Below are 21,559 nucleotides of genomic sequence, written 5' to 3' on the forward strand. Positions count from 1 at the left end.
TAAACAAACAGGTAGGAATGAGACTCAGGTGACTTCCCCCCGCCCCCCAGGCCAGGGTGAGTGAGGACAGTCTTGTCTGAGGCTAACTAGACCCCCACAGCACCAGACACCAGCTCAGATAAGGACCAGGGCCACCTCCCACTGCACTGGCCACAGGGACCCCACACCCAGGCACAGGGGTCCCTACACCTCTGCCACAGGTCCGAGGAAACAACTGCCTCTGTGACTGGAACCTCCTCACCTGGCTCCGCAGAAATTATTCTCAGTAATGCTTGCCCTTCCCCCAGCCCTCTTCCCACACACCTACCCCCACAGCTCCTTGGCCAGGCCCTTATCCCCTGCCCACACCTGAACCCAGCAAAAGAAAGGGGAGGGGCTACAGAGATGAGTGTCAAGTGTCCACACCTGCTGGAGTCCTTGCTCTCTCCCCCTTTCTTCCTCTCTCTCTCTCTGATTCCTGCCCCAGCGCAGTCAGCACTCTGCTCCCTCTTGCTGTGAAAGGCAGAGGGCGAGGGAATACTAACTGCAGGCCAAGCGGACTGTCCTATGGGGTGACGGTGGCCTCCACTCCCGCCTGCAGTCAGTGAATGCAGACTCAGGATTTGGGGTAGAAAAGCATCGACATCCCGTGACTTCTGAGGCTTCTGCTCAGTAACTTGGGCCTTATAAACACTACTCCTTCATGAAAACAAACCACCGTCTTGGAGACAAAGGTTAATGACTGGAAGTTACCAGAGCCCGTGGCCCTCCCTCACCTGCCCTGGCGCTGCACTGCAGACTTGTGTTGGTGGGGGTGTGGCCTAGCTGACAGCAGTCACTAATGATCAACTCTGGTCCTGTGCCTTGCTGTCTGTCCTATGGCTTAGGATGTCTTCCTGTTCTTTAAGACTTTTTAAAATTCATTCTGTAGAGAGAAAGGAAGAAAGAGAGAGAAAAACATCGATTTGTTGTTATACTTACACATTCATTAGTTGCTTCTTATATGTGCCCTGACCAGGGATTGAACCCACAACCTTAGTGCATCAGGATGATGCTCTAACCAACTGGCCTATGCAGCCAGGGTATGTTGTCCTGTCCTTTAGCAGGTCCTGCCCAGGGGATGTTCCCCAGAGCAGGGCCCTCTCACTTGGCTTCAGAGTGTGCAAGAGTGTGAAGCTGCACGTGGGCCCATTGAAATAAAATGTGAGACAAACACAAAGTGGATTAAGGACCACATCCTCTTCCCAAGGGCTTTGACGAGCTCTCCAGTTCAAGCTACATGTTTTAGAACTTATGAGATGGCCAGGATTTTAAAATAATAGTAATATCCCTTGTTTCAGGAAGTGCAGGGAATGGACTATCCTTGCTTTCTGTTGGTGGGGGTGTAACTCAGCGCTCCCAGAGAGCAGTGTGTGGCCGCGCAGCCCCTCAGAGCGAACCACCTGTGCCGGTCCTGGGGCATGTGGGCTGGCTCTTGGGGTCCGGGAACACAGGCCTGAAAACTCTGACTGCCGGTGGCAAACTGAACCCAACACTGCATAAAGTATGCATCGTGGCCAATTTGGGATTATTCCAGGAACGTAAGGTTGTTTCATACTAAAAAATCTAGCTTTTTAGGTATAAAAAGTGTAAGCACCACATTGAGAGAATAAAGGAGTACATGCTATTAATAATCATTTCAAAAATGTAGAAAACCATTTCATGACATTCGTCGCCCATTCATAACAAAAGAAGACCCTCCGGGTTGGGGTAGGTGGTGGCTGAAGGGTGCAGGTGTCTCCTGTAGGTGACAAGACACTGTAGGGTAGATTGTAGTGACGTCATACACTGCTGTGAACACACTGGAAAGGGAGCAATTTGTATATTATGATAATTCGACCTCAACAAATCCGCAACAAAAAAATAAGGGAATCTCTTAGTACGAGGAGACTAGAAGGGGCTTTTTTTATTCTGATGAGAGTCATACTGAAACCACCACCGTGTCAATAGTTCCATGGGGAAACAGCCGAGGCTCCTGACAAGGTGGAAAGGGGCCCAGAACCCTTCCCGGGGACCGTTTTGTCCACTGTTGTTCTGGGCACAATGTAATGAGGTAAAAAAAAACCCCAAACAAACAGAAAAAGAAGTCAAAGGATGGGGGTGAATGAAATAAAACTGTCATTTTTCAGTTGGCATAATTTTGTATTGAACATTATTTAAAAGTCAATGTTTTAAAAAGTTTAAAAAGATTTTTAATGTAAAGTCTATATACAAAAAATTACATTTTTATCAATACCAGCAATACACAATTAGAAAATAGATACTTTTTAAAAAATACCATTCATGATCACATAAAAAATAACCAAATACCTAACAATAAATCTAATGGAAGATCTTCAAGACCTCCATGCAAAAAATCTACAGCCCACCATTGAGGAAAGAAGGTGTATGTTAATGGAGGAACACATTAGTTTGTGGTTTGAAGAACAATATTGTTAAGATTCCATTTCAATTAATCTCTAAACCTATAGATTTATTGCACTTCAATCAAAATCCCAGCAAATTTCTGTCAAACTTACAAGCTTGTTCTGAGCTGTTTACATTCTTTTTATTTAAGAAAGATTGTATTTATTTATTTTTAGAGAGGAGGGAAAGGAAGGAGAAAGAGAGAGAGAGAGAGAAACATCAATGTGTGGTTGCCTCTCATGTGCCCCCCACTGGGGACCTGGCCCACAACCCAGGCATGTGCCCCGATTGGGCATTGAACCAGCAACCCTTTGGTTTGTAGGCCTGCGCTCAATACACTGAGCCACACCAGCCAGGGCTGAAACCTTCACATTATTGAAGAAGAACATGGTTGGAAGAACATCAGCTGTAAAGATGTGGCCTAAAGCTGCAGGGAGGAGGACCCGTGTACCGGAGACAGCAGGTGGGCACCAAGACCGACGGAGCAGAGTGAAAAGGGAAGAAACAGGCCTCACAGACTTGAACAACAGATCCACAACCAGAGTGGTTTTGCCGAAAGAGAGGGAGAGAGGGTGAGGCTGTGAGCAAACAGTGCTGGACCATTTGGATATTGGAAAAGAAAAAAGGAATCTTGACTGCTCCCTCACAAGGCACACACAAACAAATCCCAAAGAATTCCCAGTGGACTGTTGACTGAAATATCTAAGGCCAGCCTGTAAAACTTCTAGAATAAAATCTGCGAGGATATCTTCATGTCTTTGAGGTAGGAAGATTTTTTTAAAGGGGTCAATGATTGGACAACAGTATAATGAGAGCTTGTGTTCATTCAAGACACTGTTGAAGGGTTGGGAAGGCTGGTGGCCGAGTGAGGGAAAGGGTTTCTGAAGCACCGTATCCCAGAATGTTAGTAAAGTGTCCTCAAAAATAATAGAAAGGGTCAGCATCCCAACAGAAAAGGACATGTAAACAGGAGGATCACGATGACTGGTCAGTTCATGGGTGAAGTTCCACAGCACAGGCCATTGGGGAAATGCAAGTTAAAAACACAAGATGGCCCTGGCTGGTGTGGCTCAGGAGACTGAGCACCAGGCAGCCTGCAAAATGAAAGGTCGCTTGCTGGTTTGATTTCTGGTCAGGGTACATGCCTGGCTTGTGGGCCAAGTCCCCAGTTGGGGGCGCGCGAGAGGCAACTGATTGATGTATATCTCTCACACATCGATGTTTCTCTCCCTGTTTTTCTTCCTCTCTTCCTCTTTTTCTAAAAGTAATAAATAAAATCTTAAAAACAATAACAACAGAGCCCTGGCTGGTGTAGCTCAGTGGATTGAGCGTGGGTCTGCAAACCACACGATCACGGTTCGATTCCTAGTCAGGGCACATGCCTGGGTTGCAGGCCAGTTCCCGGCAGGGGACTCATGAGAGGCAACCATACATTGATATTTCTCTCCTTCTCTCCTTCCCTTCCCCTCTAAAGATAAATAAATAAAATTTATAAAAAAAAACAATAACAACAACAAACCCCCCTCGAGGTGGTTATTTAGCAGTGGCACAATGGCCACAATGTAAATCAGGCAAGGACACTGAGCTGGCGAAGGTACAGGCCCCCCCCAGGGATGCTGGGTAACTGGCTCACCCCCTCTTGCAGGCCATGGCAGCATCCTTTCAAGTTGGGCATGTGCACACAGAGGGCAAAATAGTGCCACTGGGGATACGGACAGGAGTGTGCCCGAGACAAGAACAGGCTTCACAGTGGTTTTCAGGATAATGGCACACACTGGATGCTGTCCCAAAGCAATGCAAAAAGTGAGCTGTGACAGGTCACCCTGGGGCCCTGCACACACATGCATACATATTTATAAAACTGCAGAACAACAGGACAGCTGTGTTTACCCACAGGTGGTAGTTGAAAGACTCTTCTTTATCAAGCATGTTTTTCTTTTGCAGCAACATGTCGTGGCAGACATGGCTGAAGAGACAGGGTATGAGGGTGCAGGTGAGAGGAGATGGCCTCAGGCTTGTGGGACGAGGAGGAGGTGAATGTCCTTAGAAGAATGCGCCCTTCTGAGAAGATCCTCAGCATCAGACCTCCTCTCTGTCTTTATCGTGGATAAACATAACTTTTCACAATTTGCCCTACTTACCTCTTCAGCTTGGCAACTAACGCGGAGCGTATTAAGGGGAACTTACACAGAAGGCATATCAGGTGGGCATCCTCTACGCCACTTAGCACGAGCCACAGAATTGTAAAGAACAGGGCAGGGTGGACAGGATAGGGGTATGTGATATCCCAGATACAGGACGACTCCTCGCATGCATGACAGAATCAGGACCAAGCCTGTGCGGAACAGCATCTGGAGTGTTTCAGTGCAGAAGGAGAGCCTCGATTGCTATCGGTTTCTGATGGGGTTTTGGGAAGCAGTCTCTACTGCGGCCCACATCTGGCTGGTGGGCGGGCCCGGTCACATCATGGCCCCGTCTCTCCTCTTCAGGACAGAGGGGTCTGTTCCCTGCTGGCCTGGACTGGTCATCCAGGGAGGTCACAGCCAGGCTCCGCCTGCAGGAACCGTCACTGAATCCATATCAACTGGGTTTTTCTGAGGCATCCATCAGATGCTGTCTGAGGGGCGTCGCCAGTGAACAAACGGGAGGCGGAGACTCCCCTGTGGCTCTTACATCTCAGTGAGAAAGAGAAACCATAAGCAATCAGCCAGGCAACTGAGTCACCTGCAGGCTGTTGGGAGGGCAGGCAGAGATCAGTGGTGTCTCTGGCATGACTGCAAAGTACGAGGAGGGCTGGTGGACACTGTGGGAAGATGGCTCCAGGCAGGGGGAACAGGTGTGGGCCTGGGGCGCAAGGAGGGGCCTCCAAAGGGGGCTATTGATCCTAGCAGGCCAGCTGGAACACCGTGGGCCCTCGGGCCTTTCCCCTTTGGAGAAGCAGGTTGGAGAACTCTGAGCAGGAGCAACCCAGGGTGCCTCGCCCTCACCAGTCTGTGAGAACCCCCTGCTCTGCCTCCTGCTCACCATCGCCCTCTCCCCACACCCCTCACTTGTGCCCCGCACCCGGAATCTGGACCTGCATCTCAGAATGCTCAGACCACAGAGGCCGCTGGCAGCCCCATGAGCCCCTGACACCATCCTGGAGTCGTCCGCCTCTTTAGCACTCTACCCAGACCCCGATCCAGGGCTGTGTGAAAGGACCCAAGTGACTCTGGACCTTGACCGAGTTGGATCCTTGGCGGCAGCCCCCTTCATCCTTGTCACAAAGATTCTGAGGCCCTGCCAGCCCAGGGCACCTGGCCTTCATTCTGCTAAGCACCATATCTGAATTTTCCCCAGGAAATCCACCACAGAGTTGGATGTACAACATGTTTTACAGCCCAGGAAGGGGCCTCGGGGTTCTAAGGGCTATGAGGCTGGGGCTCAGGGAGGCCAGAGCTCTAGGAATGTGGGTCCCAGTCGGGTACCTGCCACTCCAGGCTTCCTCTGGGAGGAAGTGAGGCTTCCAGAGGGAGTGTCCAGAAGAGCCCCCTGGGAGTCGGGCTGTCTGAGCACATTGGGTGCAGGGGCGGCTCATCTGTGCCCCTAACTTCTGTGTTTGCACAGGGGGAGGGGCTGGCTGGTGCCAGCTGAGAGCCTCAAAGGGTCGGCCAGCACCTCCGGCCTCTGAAGATAAGGCATTAACAGTCCTGTGGACTCGCCCTTCAGATCTGCTGACGCTTCCTTTCGGTCTAGGTGCTTGAGTTGCCGTGCCAAAGGTTCCCTATAAAGTACTGGGGCTCTGGCTTTGTCCAACCGCCCTCCAGCTTCTGTACTGTTCTGCCCAGAGGGAGCTGCCTGTGACCACCATGGTGAGGCTTGTGCTGCCCAACCCGGGCCTGGAGGACCGAATCCCCTCCCTGGGGCAGCTGGAGGTCATGGAGAAGGAGGAGGCCAGCTCTCGGCCCAAGTGGGACAACAAGGCCCAGTACATGCTCACCTGCGTGGGCTTCTGCGTGGGCCTGGGCAACGTGTGGCGCTTCCCGTACTTGTGCCAGAGCCACGGCGGAGGTAGGCTGGGCAGGAGGGCGGGCTGGGGGTCCAGGGCAAACAATGGTGATATCCCCCAGGACCCCAACCGCCCATTCACAGAGGGGAGAAGTTTGGAGGGCAAGGGGCTGTGAACAGGTCTAATCTGGGAGTGGGGACAGACAGGGGCCAGCTGCTCCTGTGGATGGAGCCCCTTGTCTGAGCAGGGAAGGTGCTGGCCCGAGGGGCAGCAAGGCCAGCCCTCCTTTCTAACACCGTATGGGCAGTGGGCTAAGTTCTAAACCCACGGGTGGGCTCCACATTCCCTGAGGGACAGATGAGGGAGGTGGGCCTGCAGTGGGTGACCCACAGAGGGACAGGCAGGCGGGCTCTTGGCAAGAGGTGGAAGATCTGTATTCCCCATGTAACGCTGGCCTCAGCCTGTCCTGCGGCCTCCAGAGGCCTCCAGGGATCTTGCCTGTAGCCCAGGGGGTCTCCTTCCCCCGGGTTGAAGCCACTCCCTCTCCCCCAGCTGCAGATACTCCCCTGGGGTTGCTGGGTCTCAGTCCCCATGGTCTCGTCCTTCCACCTACTCTCCTGGTGCCTGCAGGCTGCAGGGATGGAGGTCATACTCGTAGTCCCATCTGCCTCTATGCGTCTGTGGCTTCTGTCTCCCCTGGGCACCCAGCCCTGGCAGGGACAGCAGCCAGGAGCTGCGCCTCGGGAAGGGGCATAGAGCCGTGCTGTCACCTGGGAGGAGGTCTGGGTAGGTGCTGCACTCACTGAAATGACAGGCTGTGCAGAGCAGCTGGGTGCTCAGGATGCTTCTGGTTCTGTGGGCGTCGGAACGCCTCCTCTGAAAGTGCAAGGGCTCTCAGTGATGTGTGTCTCTTCATGCTCTGAAGAAACTGCAGGCTCTCACCAGGCTTTGTGGCAGAAAAGAAATCAGATGGGTTTGTTTCCAGGTTACCCGTGTGACCTGCCCCCCACTTCCGTGGCCAAGGACTGAAGCTTCTGAGTGTCTGGAGGGTCTGTTTTTTTGCCTCAGGTCAGGTCATTATCTGTGCTTTCCAGATAATCCTGTCCCGGTCACCGCTGTGCCAGTGGAGGGGTGAAGGGACCCCCTTGGGAGCCTGTGAGGTCACCCAGCAGGAGGGTCACTGACTCTCTCTGGAAGGTCCTGGTCACCTCCTGGACTCCTACCAGGGCTGCCCTAGGGCCAAGGTTCTGGCAACACCGGCAGCGTTTACTAAGTTCCAAAGGGAAGGGACTAAAGCCAGGTGGGGGCAGGGGTTTCTGGGGTTGAGAAGGGTTCACCCCCAGGAAATGGGGGTTTGGGGGGGTGAACCACACTCCCTGTGAGTCCAAGGGTCAGTGTGGGGACATTGCCTCCAGGCACAGCAGGTGAATGGAAGATGTCCCCGTCACCCGTGGGTCCTAAAAAGTGGACAGCGGAGCCAGGGGTCCCAGGTCTGTCAGCTCAGAGAAGTGAGGAAGGAGGTTCAATGGCAGGTCTCCCACCTCCTGGAAGCTACCTTCTGGTGGCTCACCTGCTGCCCACTCCAGGCCACACCCTGCCCCTGCTGTGTGTTCCGCCCACCTGGAGGGCCTCTCACTGCTCCCCGGCTCTGGTCTGGAGCCGAGTGCCTGGTCCTCCAAACCCAGGAGACATTCACTGACAACAGTGATAATCCGCAAGCCCAGGAAACAATTGTTGAGGACAGTGATAAGGGTCCCACCCCAGGAGAAAATTGCTGAGGACAATGACAAGGCGTGGCAGGTGACTCCTTCAGGCTGGCATTTCCCATCGCTGTGGCCCCAGCTCTAGGGGAGGGCGTGGTTTTGTAACTGGGAGAGACAATGACAGATCTGAGGACTCTGGTGAGCGGTCCTGGTTTGGTGAAAACTTAGCTTGCCTTCAGTTATTTCCAGGAGTTTTGGGTAAATGGAAAAGTAAAACAAACCATCATTTACTTTGTATTTAACTTTATATTATAAAAAAAATAGAATGCAGAAAAGTAGAGAAAACTACGGAGGAGACCCCTTCCCCACAACGTAGATCGGCATCCAAAACTCTTTGCCGTGTTTGGTGGGATGGTGGCGTGGTGGGAGTGCACAGCACATACAACGGCCCCTTGTGCTGCGTGATGTGGAAGCACGTTTCCATGAGGAGGCCTGCTTTCTAGATCTCTGATGGGGGCACGTCTGTGACCAGAGTGGCGGGTGACTGGAGCACCAGGTGGGCTGCGTCCTCTGCCTGCAGCACCTCAGCTGCCGCTCCCCCACCCCCGCCTTTGTTAGGTCCCTTTTCTTGGTCTTGTGGGTCTGCCACAGGCAAGCAGCAAGATGTAGTCGCCTCTGCCAGCGTCTGTCTTGCCACCCTACTGAGACACACGGCCAGCCTGGACCGTGTCTGGACTACGGGTGGCAGGGGTGGGTCCGGGCGAGGGCCAGCAGCTCTCTTCATTCAGTCTTTGGGGAGCCGCAAGAGGGGTTTGGGGACCCACGACCCCTGTGTGGACGCTGGGGCAGGGGGCTTGTGGGCCCTTTTCCTGAAGAGAGGTATTTCAAAAGTTTGGAGAGTTTCAAAATCCTCCCCGAGTTCAGTTGACAGCAGAGTCTGTGTCCTGGCCCCACCTTACTCTCCCTCACACCTTCTGGGCCTTCAGTTCCCGCCTGTGACAAGGACAGTAACAGGGAGTCTGATCCCTGGGCCACACCACAAAGCTGGCTGTTTGTCCAGCTTTGAAAACTGAGAAGTGGGGGCATGCGGGAGGAGGCCAAGAGTTGTGGTTGGAGTTAGGACTCGCCCACTCCCTGGGCCGTGATGAACGGCTGCGTTCCATTGTCCACGGGAGTGCACCACCCACTCTGTCCGCAGTGCTACCACCTCGACTCACCCCACACCCTTTCTTAGCGACAGCACTCATAGGAAAGATGGGGGGCCCTGCCTTCCTCCACTGGTCCTGGCCCGGCACCCATCGAGTCAGCAAATACTCCTCTAGTTTCTACCCTGTGCCACACACGTTGCCTGCAGGAGAGAGACATGTGGGGAAGTCTCAGGCCTTGCCCTTGAACACAGCAGCCGCTCCTCCCCATCCCACGCCTCCCCACCCCTCCCCTACATCTTTCTTGTGCAAAACCTTTACACCTGGCCAGGTCCCACTGCATCTCTGCCTCGTATGTGTGTCCATCGGTGTGCAAGGGTACCTGACCCCGGGCACCTACAGACAGGACGCCTGCCAGGTGCCACGTTACACCTGGGGGAGCTTGCAGGAGGGAGGGCTGCCAGGAGCACAGGCGGCAGAGACTTCCTGGGGGAGTGGCTACCAAGTGGGGTTTTGGGGGTGAATAGGAGTTCCCTGGTGGAGACAGAGGGGCAGCAAGACCTGCGGGTAAAAGCGATGTCCTGAGGTTGGGATGGGGTCAAAGGACATTTGGGGACCACAGACTTGTTTTTTTCCTGCTAGTTTTGCCCAGAAGATTTTCACATCACGCTCCTGAGACAACATGAGAGAGGCGACTCTTTTCGTATTTTAACTTTGTCCTCACCAGCAGCGTGACCCAGTGAGTCATCCCTGACCATGAGCGTGCAGCCCCAGCGGTGCCCCAGACCTGAGGTAGCCCCCCACTCCCTTCCCATGGGAGATCCAGTTAGGGGTCGTCACTGCCATCTGCTTTTTGTCTCATTGTCACATTGAACTGACTGTCACCTTTGAGTGAAGTTTCTGTGTGCCGTCTGTGCCTACCTGGTTGGATTTTGAGCCCCAGACGGGCCTCATCTTGGTCCGTGGCCTCCCTGTGTTCTATCCGGCATGCGGACACCTTCGTCAATTCCCCAGGAGCTGCCGTGAGCTCACCCTCTTGGACAAGCACAGTCCTGGGGGAGCAGCAGGCAAGTTGGCCGCTCTTGTGAGGTGGCATGAAGTGTCCCCCATAAAGCAGTCCCAATGGCCATCCCGAGTGGTGTGTTGTTGATGATGGTGTCCTAAGTTTGTATTTGTGAGCAAGTTCCGCAGGAACTTTCTACCAGAGCCTGTGTCTCCAGAGGGGGCCTTTTGCAGTCTGGCGTGCACTACCTGACACACTGCTGCCTGTTTCTGACCAGGAGCATTCATGATCCCGTTCCTCATCTTGCTGATTGTGGAGGGCATCCCTTTGCTGTACCTGGAGTTCGCCATTGGGCAGCGACTGCGCAAGGGCAACGTGGGCATCTGGAGCTCCATCCACCCAGCCCTGAAAGGTGTAGGTGCGTGTCGGCGCCGTGTCTGTGGCACCCCTGCTTGAGTCCTGTGTGGGCAGCAAGCACGCTCCTTCCTTCTCTCGTTTTGACTCTGTTTTCGGAGGGCTCGCTGCCCCCAGCCTTCTGCAAGCCCTCTCTTGGCATCTCACAGAAGTCAGTGGCAAGGTCCAGGCTGGGGCCACTCCTGGTCGACAGAGACCGGCAGGGTAGCAGAGGCCATTCTGAGTCCCTGGGTGCCCAGGGCCTGGGAGTGCGTAGATGCAGAGGCAGCTGAGTCCCCCATTGCCTTCCACAGCAGAGCTCAACAAGTGCCTCAGGGACCGCCCTCCTGTTCTCCGGAACGCTGAGTCTACTCACACTCAGTCCTCTAGGGGGCTCCCCCAGCACTGCCCCCTCCTGCTCACAGTGTCCCATTCTCCCCGGGGTGCCCCCCAGCAGTGTCAATTGCTCCCCAGGGATTGCGGCCATGCTCGTGTCCTTCATGGTGGGCCTCTACTACAACACCATCATCGCCTGGGTCATGTGGTACTTCTTCAACTCCTTCCAGGAGCCCCTGCCTTGGAGCTCATGCCCGCTCAACGACAATCGGACAGGTGAGCCTGGGCAGGGCAGGGCAGAGGTCAGGGGCCAGGACGGCTGGCCTCTCGAGAGCTGTGGGCACCTTTGAGCATGCAGAATCCATGAGTAGTCAGTCACCTTCTGATTTCCCCAAGTTCAACGGGCTGTGGGCCAGGTTTGACAAAAATCAGAGCATATCTACTGTACAGAATTTTAAAAGATCACTCTGCCAGAGAAAAGCCCTTTAGACAGGTGCTTCCACCTTAAGAGGAATGGTGAGTGGTGCCAGCCAAGGTTGGAATGAAGGAAAGGTGGGAGGATGCCACTGGGTGTCATAGAGACCCATTGCTCCCTGACATTGCACCAAGTGGTGGCCTGATCCTCCACCGTCCCTTCCCAGTGCATTCCCGAGAGCCTTCCTCTCTGCAGTCTCATGCCCCTCACTCACCACTGGGTCTTTCCGAGGCCCCTTCCAGAGAGGGAGAGTGGGGAACTGACCCTCTACCTTGGGCCTGCGGGGTCACGGGCCATGTGCTCAGCTTGGCAGCTTGCACACATCCGCATCAGGATGCAAACATGGATCCAATAGGCAGTGAGTGGCCAATGTACAGCTGTGTGTGTGCAGGCATGTCCGATGTGCTCATACTTCTGTGTGCACAAATATATGCACAAGTGTACCTGTTTGCATCCAGGGATGCCCACGTGTGCATATGTGTCTTGTGAGTGTGCACGTGCAAACACATGTGGGTATGCTTGTGTGTGCACACACATGTCTGTGTGGGAGTGCACTTGCCTCCCTATGCACGCTAGGTCACTGGCATCAATCAGTCGGGAGCACAGCCTGGTTTCTGGTGGCATTGCCCTGCTCCTCACCGCGCCCCCCACCACCCCACATACTTCCCTTTCTATGACCCATGCTGACGGGTGTGAGTGCCCCCTGCAGACTATGTGGAGGAGTGCACCCGCAGCTCAGCTGTGGACTACTACTGGTACCGGGAGACGCTCAACATCTCCACCTCCATCAGCGACTCTGGCTCTGTGCAGTGGTGGATCCTGCTTTGCCTGACCTGTGCCTGGAGTGTCCTCTACGTGTGCACCATCCGTGGCATCGAGACCACCGGCAAGGTGTGGGCTGGGCTTCAGGAGCTCACTCACGGGGGCAAGCAGGAGGGGGCTGCCCCTTCACCAGCTCTGAGGGTCACTGCCCTATGTCTGTCTTTTTGGGAGGAGATATGGTACTGGCCGGGACGGTTCTCAAACCTGTGCTTAAAAAGCAGCAGCAAGAGTGACCCATAGTACCTCTCTGACCGGGAGGGAGCTGAATAGTCCTCGGTACAAACAGAATAGGCAATGTCTCCTCTCCCTGCCCTGGGAGCGGGGGGCAGCGGGGCACCCAGGGGAGTGGAGCTGGGGTCCTGCATGACCTTCTTTTTCTCCTTGTGAGCCCTGTCTCCCCCTTCATCCCATTTCTGCCCTGTCCCCAGGCTGTGTACATTACCTCGACGCTGCCCTATGTTGTCCTGACCATCTTCCTCATCCGGGGCCTCACACTGAAGGGAGCCACCAACGGTATCATCTTCCTCTTCACGCCCAATGTGAGTGTCCTCCTGTGCACCCCAGGCCTCCAGCTCCTGTGGCAGAGGCCACCCTGGGGGACAGGCCTCCCCACCTGATACCAGCCCTGGCCAGTCGCAAGCCCCTTCGATACGTGCGGGCTGGACCTGTGTGGTGGGGGGCTGCCTGAGAGCTCGAGTGGGCTCCGTGTGGGTTGAGGGCAGCCATCTCCAAGTCATCAGCTACCACCTGCCCAGCGGCCTCAGCTGTTGCCAGTCTCCAGGCTCACACCTCTCCCTCGGGCCACTACCCCCTTGGTTTCCTGTGCTTTTTCACCCTTGGGGTGCCTGGCTGAGGGTCTCTGCTTGGCTACAGATCACGGAGTTGGCCAACCCAGTGACTTGGCTGGATGCAGGGGCCCAGGTGTTCTACTCCTTCTCGTTGGCCTTCGGGGGCCTCATCTCCTTCTCCAGCTACAACTCTGTCCAGTGAGTGACCAGTGGGCTGGGCTGGGCTTGCCTCCGTGCTCCAGCAGATCATGAGATCCATGGGACTCCATGTTGGGGAGGCAGGCTGAGGGTCTGGGAGATTTTCACATACTAGGTGCCTCAAGTGGGGCTTGTTTATGACCGTCCTCCCCATGTGCCTTGGTCCTGAGAATGAGGAACCCCAGTGTGCTCCCGTCCGTCCCCCACACCCACTCTCTGGTGGCCCCTCAGCATCCAGGACCCCAGATGCCTGGCCACCACAGCCCTCCCCAGACCAACATTAATGCAGAAAGGGCCCCTAGGGGTCTTCAGAGGACTGCGGTTGTTATCAGTTTGTCTCCACAAGCACCAATGGAGGACCTACTGTGTGCCCTGCCTGGTGCATGAATTTCTGTCCTGCTAGGACCTATCACTGTGCTATGGCAGAGAGACAACTGGAATGAGCAGGAAGAGGGGTCCCTGGAGGGTCACGGGGCCAGGCTGGGGTCCTTGATCGGGGTGGGCTTGCAGGCAAAAGGTGAGATGTGAACAAAGACTCGGAGTGGGTGAGTGGGATGCCTGCTGGCTGGTGGCCATGGGGGGATGCTCTGAGAGTGGGGGGGCAGGCAGGGCAGTGGTGGAGCCTGATTTCTCTACCTCCACGCTGACCCTTGTTATTATCTGAATTTTTAATTCTGGCCGTCTTGGTGGGTGGGATGTGGTGTCTCATGGTTTTGCTTTGTGTTTCCCTGAGAGCTGTTGGAAGCATCTGGAAGGATGGTGTTAGCATCAGCAGTGGAGCCAGTGGGAGAGCTGCTGGGTCAGGTTGGGGAGGTCAGGAGTTGTGGTCTGGACACACTGAGCTGATGATGGGGAACTCTCAGCTGGGTGGAGACAGGACCTGGAGAACTAGGGGAGGGCAGACGAGGGTTCGGTGGGGTAGGGGTAGGGGACACGGGAGGGAGTAAGGGAGGGGTGTGGCAGGGTAGGTGTAGAGGGCTACCTTTGCAGGGCCTGTGGGGCGTGGGTGGTGAGGCTGAGTGCTTATTGAGTGCTTGCCTCCTGGGCCCAAAGCCACAGCTGGCTAAGCTGGAATTGTCACACAAGGTTCTCCTGTCCCAGGTATGGGGGTTGAAGGCTGCTCTAGAGGTCCCCACAGCTTTCAGGGGTCTCCAGGCCACCAACTTGCAGTGCAGGTGGCATTGTGAGGTGGTAGGAAGAGCAGGAGTGACAGACCACTGGCTGCAGGTGCAGGGCTTGGGCACGGCCTTCTGGTCACCTCTCCCTGGGTATAGTTGGGGAAGAACAGGTGGGTGGGCTGTGTTCCCTCTTCCACTGTATCCCAGCAGTTGAGGCTCAGGCCCGGCTCCTTGTCTGTGTTGATGTGGCCAGATAGGTGGATATGACATCCCCAGCCTGCAGTGACCACTGCTCTCTTCTGCAGCAACAACTGTGAGATGGACTCAGTGATCGTGTCCATCATCAACGGCTTCACATCTGTGTACGCAGCCACCGTGGTCTACTCCATCATCGGCTTTCGCGCCACAGAGCGTTTTGATGACTGTTTCAGCAAGTGAGTACTGCTCCTGGCCCGTGCCCACCTCCAGGGAGCCCGCCAGGCCTGTACCGCCCAGGGCTGGTATCAACCTCACTCTCTTTCCAGGAACATCCTGACGCTCATCAACAGGTTCGACCTGCCTGAAGGCAATGTCACCCAGAAGAACTTCGAGAAAATGCAGCAGTGGTGCAATGCCACTGACCCCGTGGCCTTTGCCCAGCTGAAGTTCCAGACCTGTGACATGAACTCTTTCCTGTCAGAGGTGAGACTCTTTGGAGTGACTCAGGGGAAGGGAGGGGAAGACACACTTGGGGACACTGAACTCCAAGAAGCCCAGTTCCCATGGGCCTGTCTCCATCCTCACATGCCTGCCTGCCTCTGACCCTCCTGCCCTGCCCTGCCCTGGGGCTTGCACCCCGAAAGTCCATCTGTCACACGCTGCCTTGCAGCCTGCTCTAACTGGCTTTAATGAACCAATGGGCCACATGACCGGGGCAGCTGTGTAGGAGACTCACACAGACCCTGTCGATGTTCTTCAGGACTCTGAACCTGGCCATGAGGGTGCATCTCATGAATCACCGGCAGGTGGGGGAGGTGCCTGGTCCTCGAATAGATGATAGTCCACACGGCTGCCACATGTCTGTCCAGGCAGCTCAGGGCCCTGACTGCTGCTGGACATTATGATCCCTGTCCTGTTCATAAAACATAGTTCAGCTTTGGAAAACAATTGGGCCAAAGAGATAAAAACTGACTATTTCACAGGATAGCTTAAATGAACCCAATATGGTCACAATGTGGGCGTGGCATCTGGTGAGCTGACCAGGGGTTGACAGGGAAGAAGAGGGATGTGACTGAGGCCAGGAGGACACAGGGAGTATGTGCCGTGCGTGTGTGACCCGTCTGCTTGTCCATGCAGGACGTGGAGGGCACGGGGCTGGCGTTCATTGTCTTCACAGAAGCCATCACCAAGATGCCGGTGTCCCCACTGTGGTCTGTGCTCTTCTTCACCATGCTCTTCTGCCTGGGCCTGTCCTCCATGTTTGGGAACATGGAAGGTGTGGTTGTGCCCTTGCGGGACCTCAAAGTCATCCCTGAAAAGTGGCCCAAGGAGCTGCTTACAGGTACACAGGCCAGGGCTGGGCGGGCAGGTGGCAAGGACAGGCCTCAGGAATCACAGCCGAGGGGCAGATCGGGAGGGCTGTCTGAAGTGGCCATTCTCTGTCCCCAGGCCTCATCTGCTTGGGGTGGTATTTGATCTCCATCATCTTCACACTGAACTCCGGCCAGTACTGGCTCTCCCTGATGGATAGCTACGCCGGCTCCATCCCCCTGCTCATCATCGCCTTCTGCGAGATGTTTTCTGTGGTCTACGTGTACGGCGTGGACAGGTAGGAGGGAGGCTGAGGCATGTGGCTGTCTCCAACAATCTTAGGAAACTCCCACCCTGGGGTAAGTTGTCCCTGTCCAGCCCCAGGTAGAAGACAAGTGCACAGAACACAGGCCTGAGGGACCACGTGGTGTGGGCACCAGTCTGGCACCTGGGTGGATGAGGGCAGAAAAGAGAGGGATCCCAGATGGATGTCCATCCAGAGCAGTTGAAGCTGCATCCCCTCCTGCTTCCAGATGCTCCAGACCCAGCATTGAAAGCTAAGCACAGACTGCAGGGACCACATAGTCACAAATGAGAGTACAGGCGCCTCTGATCTGACCAGGTGGTTTAAAAACATCTGTAACCAAAGTGTCATAAGCAAATCCAGAAGACACATAATTAGCTAGAGAAACAGCTGCATGGCATGGAGGCGAGGCGCTGGTACACCGGAAGCCCTTGGCAGACGAGATGTGACCAGAGGGACCAGAAAACCCAGAAGGGTGGCCTGTGTCCTGTGGGGCCCAGCAGCAGCCTCCAGGGGCTGGGGAGCAGGCAGGGGACTTGCGAGTGGGGAAGTGACAGGACAGGGACATTAGCTGTGGGTAAGGGGGCCTCCCTGTGGGACCAGGGGGAAGGAGCTGGGTGTTTTATGTTCACTGGGGGTCCACGGCCAGGGAAGTCACTCTGGTGGGCATGCTCTGGGCCTCTTTATGGGGAGAGAGAGCTATGCAGCTAGATAGAGACTCGGACAAAGAAGGGGGCGGAACAGCCCTTTTAGCCATCCTCTGGGTCAAATACTCAGGGCATCACCCCATCATCATGGAGGGGGAAATCCAGAAAATGACACCAGGTGTCTGCCAGGAGCTGGTCTCACCACAACTTCAGAAGTAACCGTTGGCGTCTCCTCATGTGACATGCATGAGCCACTGGTCTGGGGGTGGGGAGGGACAAATCTCACTGTGAGAGTCCTGTTCTGGATCACCAAGACACACATGTGTAAGGGCACACGAACAGGAGGCCTATCTGAGCCACAATGCACACAGCTGAGGTGGCCGCCTCGGAGCGACTGGGGAGTATGTGGGTGGACTCACTCACTTCTCCCCCAGCACGTGCTGGGGAAGAAGGTTTAAGTGGAAATGCCTGCTGCTGGGTGTGAGAAAGGTGTTAAGGTCCTAATGAGTGTGCGTCCACCTGTGGACGGCCCAAAGACAGTTTGAAGCCAGACACTTGCTGCTGGAGGTCCCATGCAGCACGGCCTCAAGGAGGCCACTGAGCAGGAGGTGGAGAGCCAGGAGTGGCCCCAAGCAGAAGAGACTTGCCACCATGTTCCCAGGCCCTGCTGAATACAAGGCTCAGGCATCTCTATTTTTCTGGAAGTGTCCTAAATATCATTGGTGGGCCTGGACAGTTCACATTTACATCCTGACCACTCTGTTCTAATTTCTACAATAATAAACTCATTTATGTAGAAGAGAGTTCAGCATAGGATGGGCAGGAGAGAGTGGGGCCTCCAAGGTCAGGGCCATTGCCCTGTTAAGGAGACTGAGGCTTCCTTTCTCCATTCCCCCAGAGGCATCCATTCCTATTTGCATAAATAATTGCCCAAGGGATGTTCACAGGTTGGAGCACCAGGCTGTGGTTTGCTCCATCTCCAGAGGCCTTCAGAGAGGCCCCCACTGTGCACGGAGGCTTCCCGGGGGAAGCGAGTCTTTGTCTGGAAGGAAGGCCACCACTGTGATGGGCGCAAGGCTGGATGCAGCACTTCAGGGTGGCAGCCGTGGGTCTGGGGTGGAAAGGCTAGCCCGTCCTGCATTTTGCTGGGATTAAAAGCCCCTGATGTCCACCAGCTAATGGCTTCCTATTGGCTTCTGCTCCAGGTTCAACAAGGACATTGAGTTTATGATCGGCCACAAGCCCAACATCTTCTGGCAAATCACATGGAGAGTGGTCAGCCCACTGCTCATGCTGATCATCTTCTTGTTCTTCTTCGTGGTCAAGGTCAATGAGGATCTGATGTACAGCATCTGGAACCCTTCCTATGTGAGCATAAAGGGGCCACTGGGTGGGGGTTGGGGGTCATATTCCCTGTTAGAAGGCATATGGGGATGGCCGAGGTGGGGACTGCCTGAGGGGCCGGAGGAGGTGGGAAAGGTGGGGGGGGTCAGAAGAAGTAGAAATGCATGGAGGGCAGAGGAGGTAGGGGAATGGAGGGGATCGTATTTCTCGTGAGGAAGTATGTAGGGGTGGAGGAGCCTTGGGTCTTCCTCTCCTCCTCCACGGGGGCAAGGATGTGAAAATCTTGGGGAGAAGCAGGCACCGTGCCCCCAAAAGAGGCCCCACTGGTTGTCTTTGTGTCTGCTGATCCTGTGGTTGCTCTCTCCCTAGGAGGAATTCCCCAAATCCCAGCAGGTCTCATACCCGGACTGGGTGTACGCCGTGGTGGTCCTCATCATTGGCGTGCCCTGCCTCACTATCCCCTGCTTTGCCATCTACAAGCTCATCAGGAACTACTGCCAGAGGGGAGAAAACCAGCAGCTGATCAGCACCCAGTCCACAGCCTCTATGAATGGAGACCTGAAGTACTGAACACCATGTCCATGGCTGCACATGTGCATGTTCACACGCATGTGTGAGCATGTAAGCACGCACACGGGTGAGAGAGGGTGTACACACGGGTGCGCATGTATGTAGACACACATGCATGCATATGCATACGTTACCTGCACACACATGAGCATGTATATGGGTACCTCTATGCACTGATCTATATAATTTGCATGTGCACACGTGTTAGCATGTGTGCACACAAATACACACCGATGTTGCTGCACACACATGGTTGTATATGATGTGGGCAGGCATACACAAGCATCTGTGTGCTTACACCATGCGAGCTTATACACACGTGTGCATAAGAACATGTGAGCTGTGTGTTTATAAACGTGTGTGTATGGCATGTGTGTGGCACACTGCGTGCACATGTGTATGCATGCACGCACGTTCATGTCTAAGTGTGGGTGTATATTTGTGTGTAATTATATGGACATGTGTATACAGGTATGTGTATACATGTACACACATGTTCACATACAGGTTGCTCCACAGCATGCACATCCCCCACGTGGGGCCTGGCTGCCCTCTTAGTTCCCTGTGTCACAGATGTGGTGGTGCCTATGTTCACGTGCTGCCCTGCCTTCCAAAGGAAAGTAAAAAGTGAGGCCATACCTGCTGTGCTCATCCTGTGGGAGACAGCAGCACCCCTTGGAACAGTCTCCTTGACCCCTGTTTCCCTCGCTGTTGACCCCTTGACCTAGGAGATCTTGCAGTAATGTAATTTTGCGCCACGGTGAGGAGCCCTATCTGGAAGAGGCCATGGGCACTTAGGCCAGTGAGACCTGCCTGTCTACCAGTGGGTGAAGAGTTCCTGAGTCTTGGCAGTGTTCCAGCTTAATGAATGCTAACCCATTTAATCATTGCTCTGGCTGCCACAAATAGATGACAGTTAAATAAAACTCAACTTGGCATAATTTAAGGCAGAAACACCCTTTGAGTGTGTGTGTTTTTAAGAGAACATTAACTGTGTGAATTTTTAGCCTGGTGTTGGAAGGATGGGTTGTAGGGTAACTTGGCCTTGGTCACTGACATTGAGAACAGTCCATAGGTCCTGAGCAATGTCAGGACTGCGAAGACCCTGCAAGACCATCCCCTTGGTGCCACTCAGTGAAGACTGGTGTTGTCTCTTCCCCCATCAGGGAAAGGCCTATTTCCTAGGATGCAACATCCAACCTTGGCCAAAGTTACTTGGCAATTGGGGTGTTTATTTCAATGAACTGGCCACTTCCACTATCCACGGAAACATCTGGAAGTTTAAATTAAACTGGACTTTCTGAGAATTCTCTAGGCAGGAGCGGGAGAGCGGAGTGGAGGGTAGGTTCCAGCACCATGTTCAGTCTGCCCACTTGGAGACACCCCGAAGTACCCTCCCCTCCCCTCCCAGCACCTCCTGTCCAACAGGGACCACACATTTCAGCCCTGAAGCCTAGCTGAACACCTCCAAACACATCCAAGTGTCTGCATTCCTCCTACATGGCCAGTCACCTGAATGTTGTGATCTGTGGAAACCTCTGGAGGTAGAGTGGGAGGCCAGCCCACGCCCTCCACCCCAGGCCATGACGCCATGTCCCTGCCCAGGAAGCCCACGGACCTCACACCATTGTGGTCTCTGCCCCCAGGTGCCAATGACTTCCATGGGACCTCACCTCCTTCTATACACAGAGCCTTCTGACCCTAGATTGGGAAAATGCTCATCAGTGTCCTGCGGATGCACTGCCCCACCCAGAGCTACAGGACAGGAGAGATGGGGTGGGGCTGATCCCGTCGGTTCCTGGCACCTGAGGAGTGCCTCATTTTGCAGACTTACTATCTTCGCAAATTTTTAGACATGCAGTTTTTATGAGCAGAAAGTGTACCTGTCTAAATAAATCACTGTATTTCCTATTCTCAGCCTAAATGTTGTCCAAAGGCAGAGGAATGAGCAGAGGGAACAGCTGAGCCCTCCAGAAGGGATGCTGCAGGGCTGTGGTCCTGGGTTCCAGGATTTCCTCTGAAGAAGCCACAATGTGGCGTCCGCAGAGCCTAAGGCATGGTGGGAGGAGCTGGCCACTGCCTGAGGGGCCTTGTGTTGCTGGGGGTCAACTTTAGCCTTGGCTGTGGGAGCCGCTGGCCAGGTCTCTGCGTTGGGGGCCAGGGAGAGGAAGTGAAGAGAAAGGTGGGAAAGGTGCAGGCAGATGCCTCAGGCTGGCCGTCACCACCCCAACCTCCTTCCCCTCCTCTGCCCTCCCTCCTCCTCCTTTTCATCTTCTTTGACTCTCCTCTTTGTCTGTTTTCCCTCTCACCCCCAAAAGAATCTTTTAAAACTGTGTCCACAGAGCCCACACTTGCAGGGCCCACATATTTGGGAACATAGCCACATGTTTGAGCCACACTACATCCTGGGCAAGTGAGGATTGTGAACCTGGGGCCCTGGCCTGTCCCAGTGGGAGAATCTGCAGTGTGGGGGTCACCCTGTCCAGGAGCCCCCAGTGAGAGCGCCTGGGCTGAACTACCCCATGTGAGCACATCGCCTCTCCCTCAAGGGGTGGAGTGACTTGTCCCCCAACTTCTCAGGCCCCCACCATGTACAGTGGGGGTCCCCTGTCTTGCCTGCTGCCTAAGAGCAGCCGTGGGTGCTGAGGGTGTGGGGGAAGCTGCAGCATCGAGTGGAGGAAACCCCTCCTACCCCACTCCCATACAACCTCAAAGTTCACCACTGTGTGATTCCATTTCCATAATGTTCTTGAACTAACCACTGTAGTTAGAGGTTGCCAGGGGTTAGGAAG

General features: G+C 54.7%; 1 protein-coding gene across 2 annotated transcripts; it reads left to right on the forward strand.

The window, feature by feature from the left end:
• Window positions 1-6,130: 6,130 nt before the first annotated feature.
• On the forward strand, window positions 6,131-20,678 carry SLC6A19 (solute carrier family 6 member 19). 2 transcript variants are annotated; one of them, XR_005068920.1, is made up of 13 exons: window positions 6,131-6,474; window positions 10,541-10,681; window positions 11,131-11,268; window positions 12,177-12,358; window positions 12,718-12,828; window positions 13,163-13,275; window positions 14,699-14,827; window positions 14,918-15,074; window positions 15,729-15,933; window positions 16,041-16,200; window positions 18,059-18,221; window positions 18,567-18,818; window positions 20,457-20,678. XR_005068920.1 is itself a non-coding variant. In XM_037062947.1 (12 exons), exons 1-12 carry the CDS (start codon window positions 6,273-6,275, stop codon window positions 18,765-18,767), a joined length of 1,902 nt encoding a protein of 633 aa, XP_036918842.1. In that variant the 5' UTR covers window positions 6,132-6,272; the 3' UTR covers window positions 18,768-18,860. The 2 variants fall into 2 exon arrangements, 1 of the variants encoding a protein (XP_036918842.1); XM_037062947.1 differs by lacking the exon at window positions 20,457-20,678 and having other exon boundaries at window positions 6,132-6,474; window positions 18,567-18,860.
• Window positions 20,679-21,559: the final 881 nt, after the last annotated feature.

Source organism: Sturnira hondurensis, unplaced genomic scaffold, assembly GCF_014824575.4.
Source record: "Sturnira hondurensis isolate 20B ecotype Veracruz unplaced genomic scaffold, ASM1482457v3 Scaffold0014384, whole genome shotgun sequence".
In the NCBI taxonomy this organism is placed as follows: Eukaryota; Metazoa; Chordata; class Mammalia; order Chiroptera; family Phyllostomidae; genus Sturnira; species Sturnira hondurensis.

Coding starts and splice junctions, on each gene's coding strand:
- SLC6A19 (XM_037062947.1), top strand. CDS start 6,273: ATGGTGAGGCTTGTGCTGCCCAACCCGGGCCTGGAGGACCGAATCCCC. Junction 15,075..15,728: donor TGAACTCTTTCCTGTCAGAG/GTGAGACTCTTT, acceptor TTGTCCATGCAG/GACGTGGAGGGCACGGGGCT. Junction 16,201..18,058: donor TACGTGTACGGCGTGGACAG/GTAGGAGGGAGG, acceptor CTTCTGCTCCAG/GTTCAACAAGGACATTGAGT.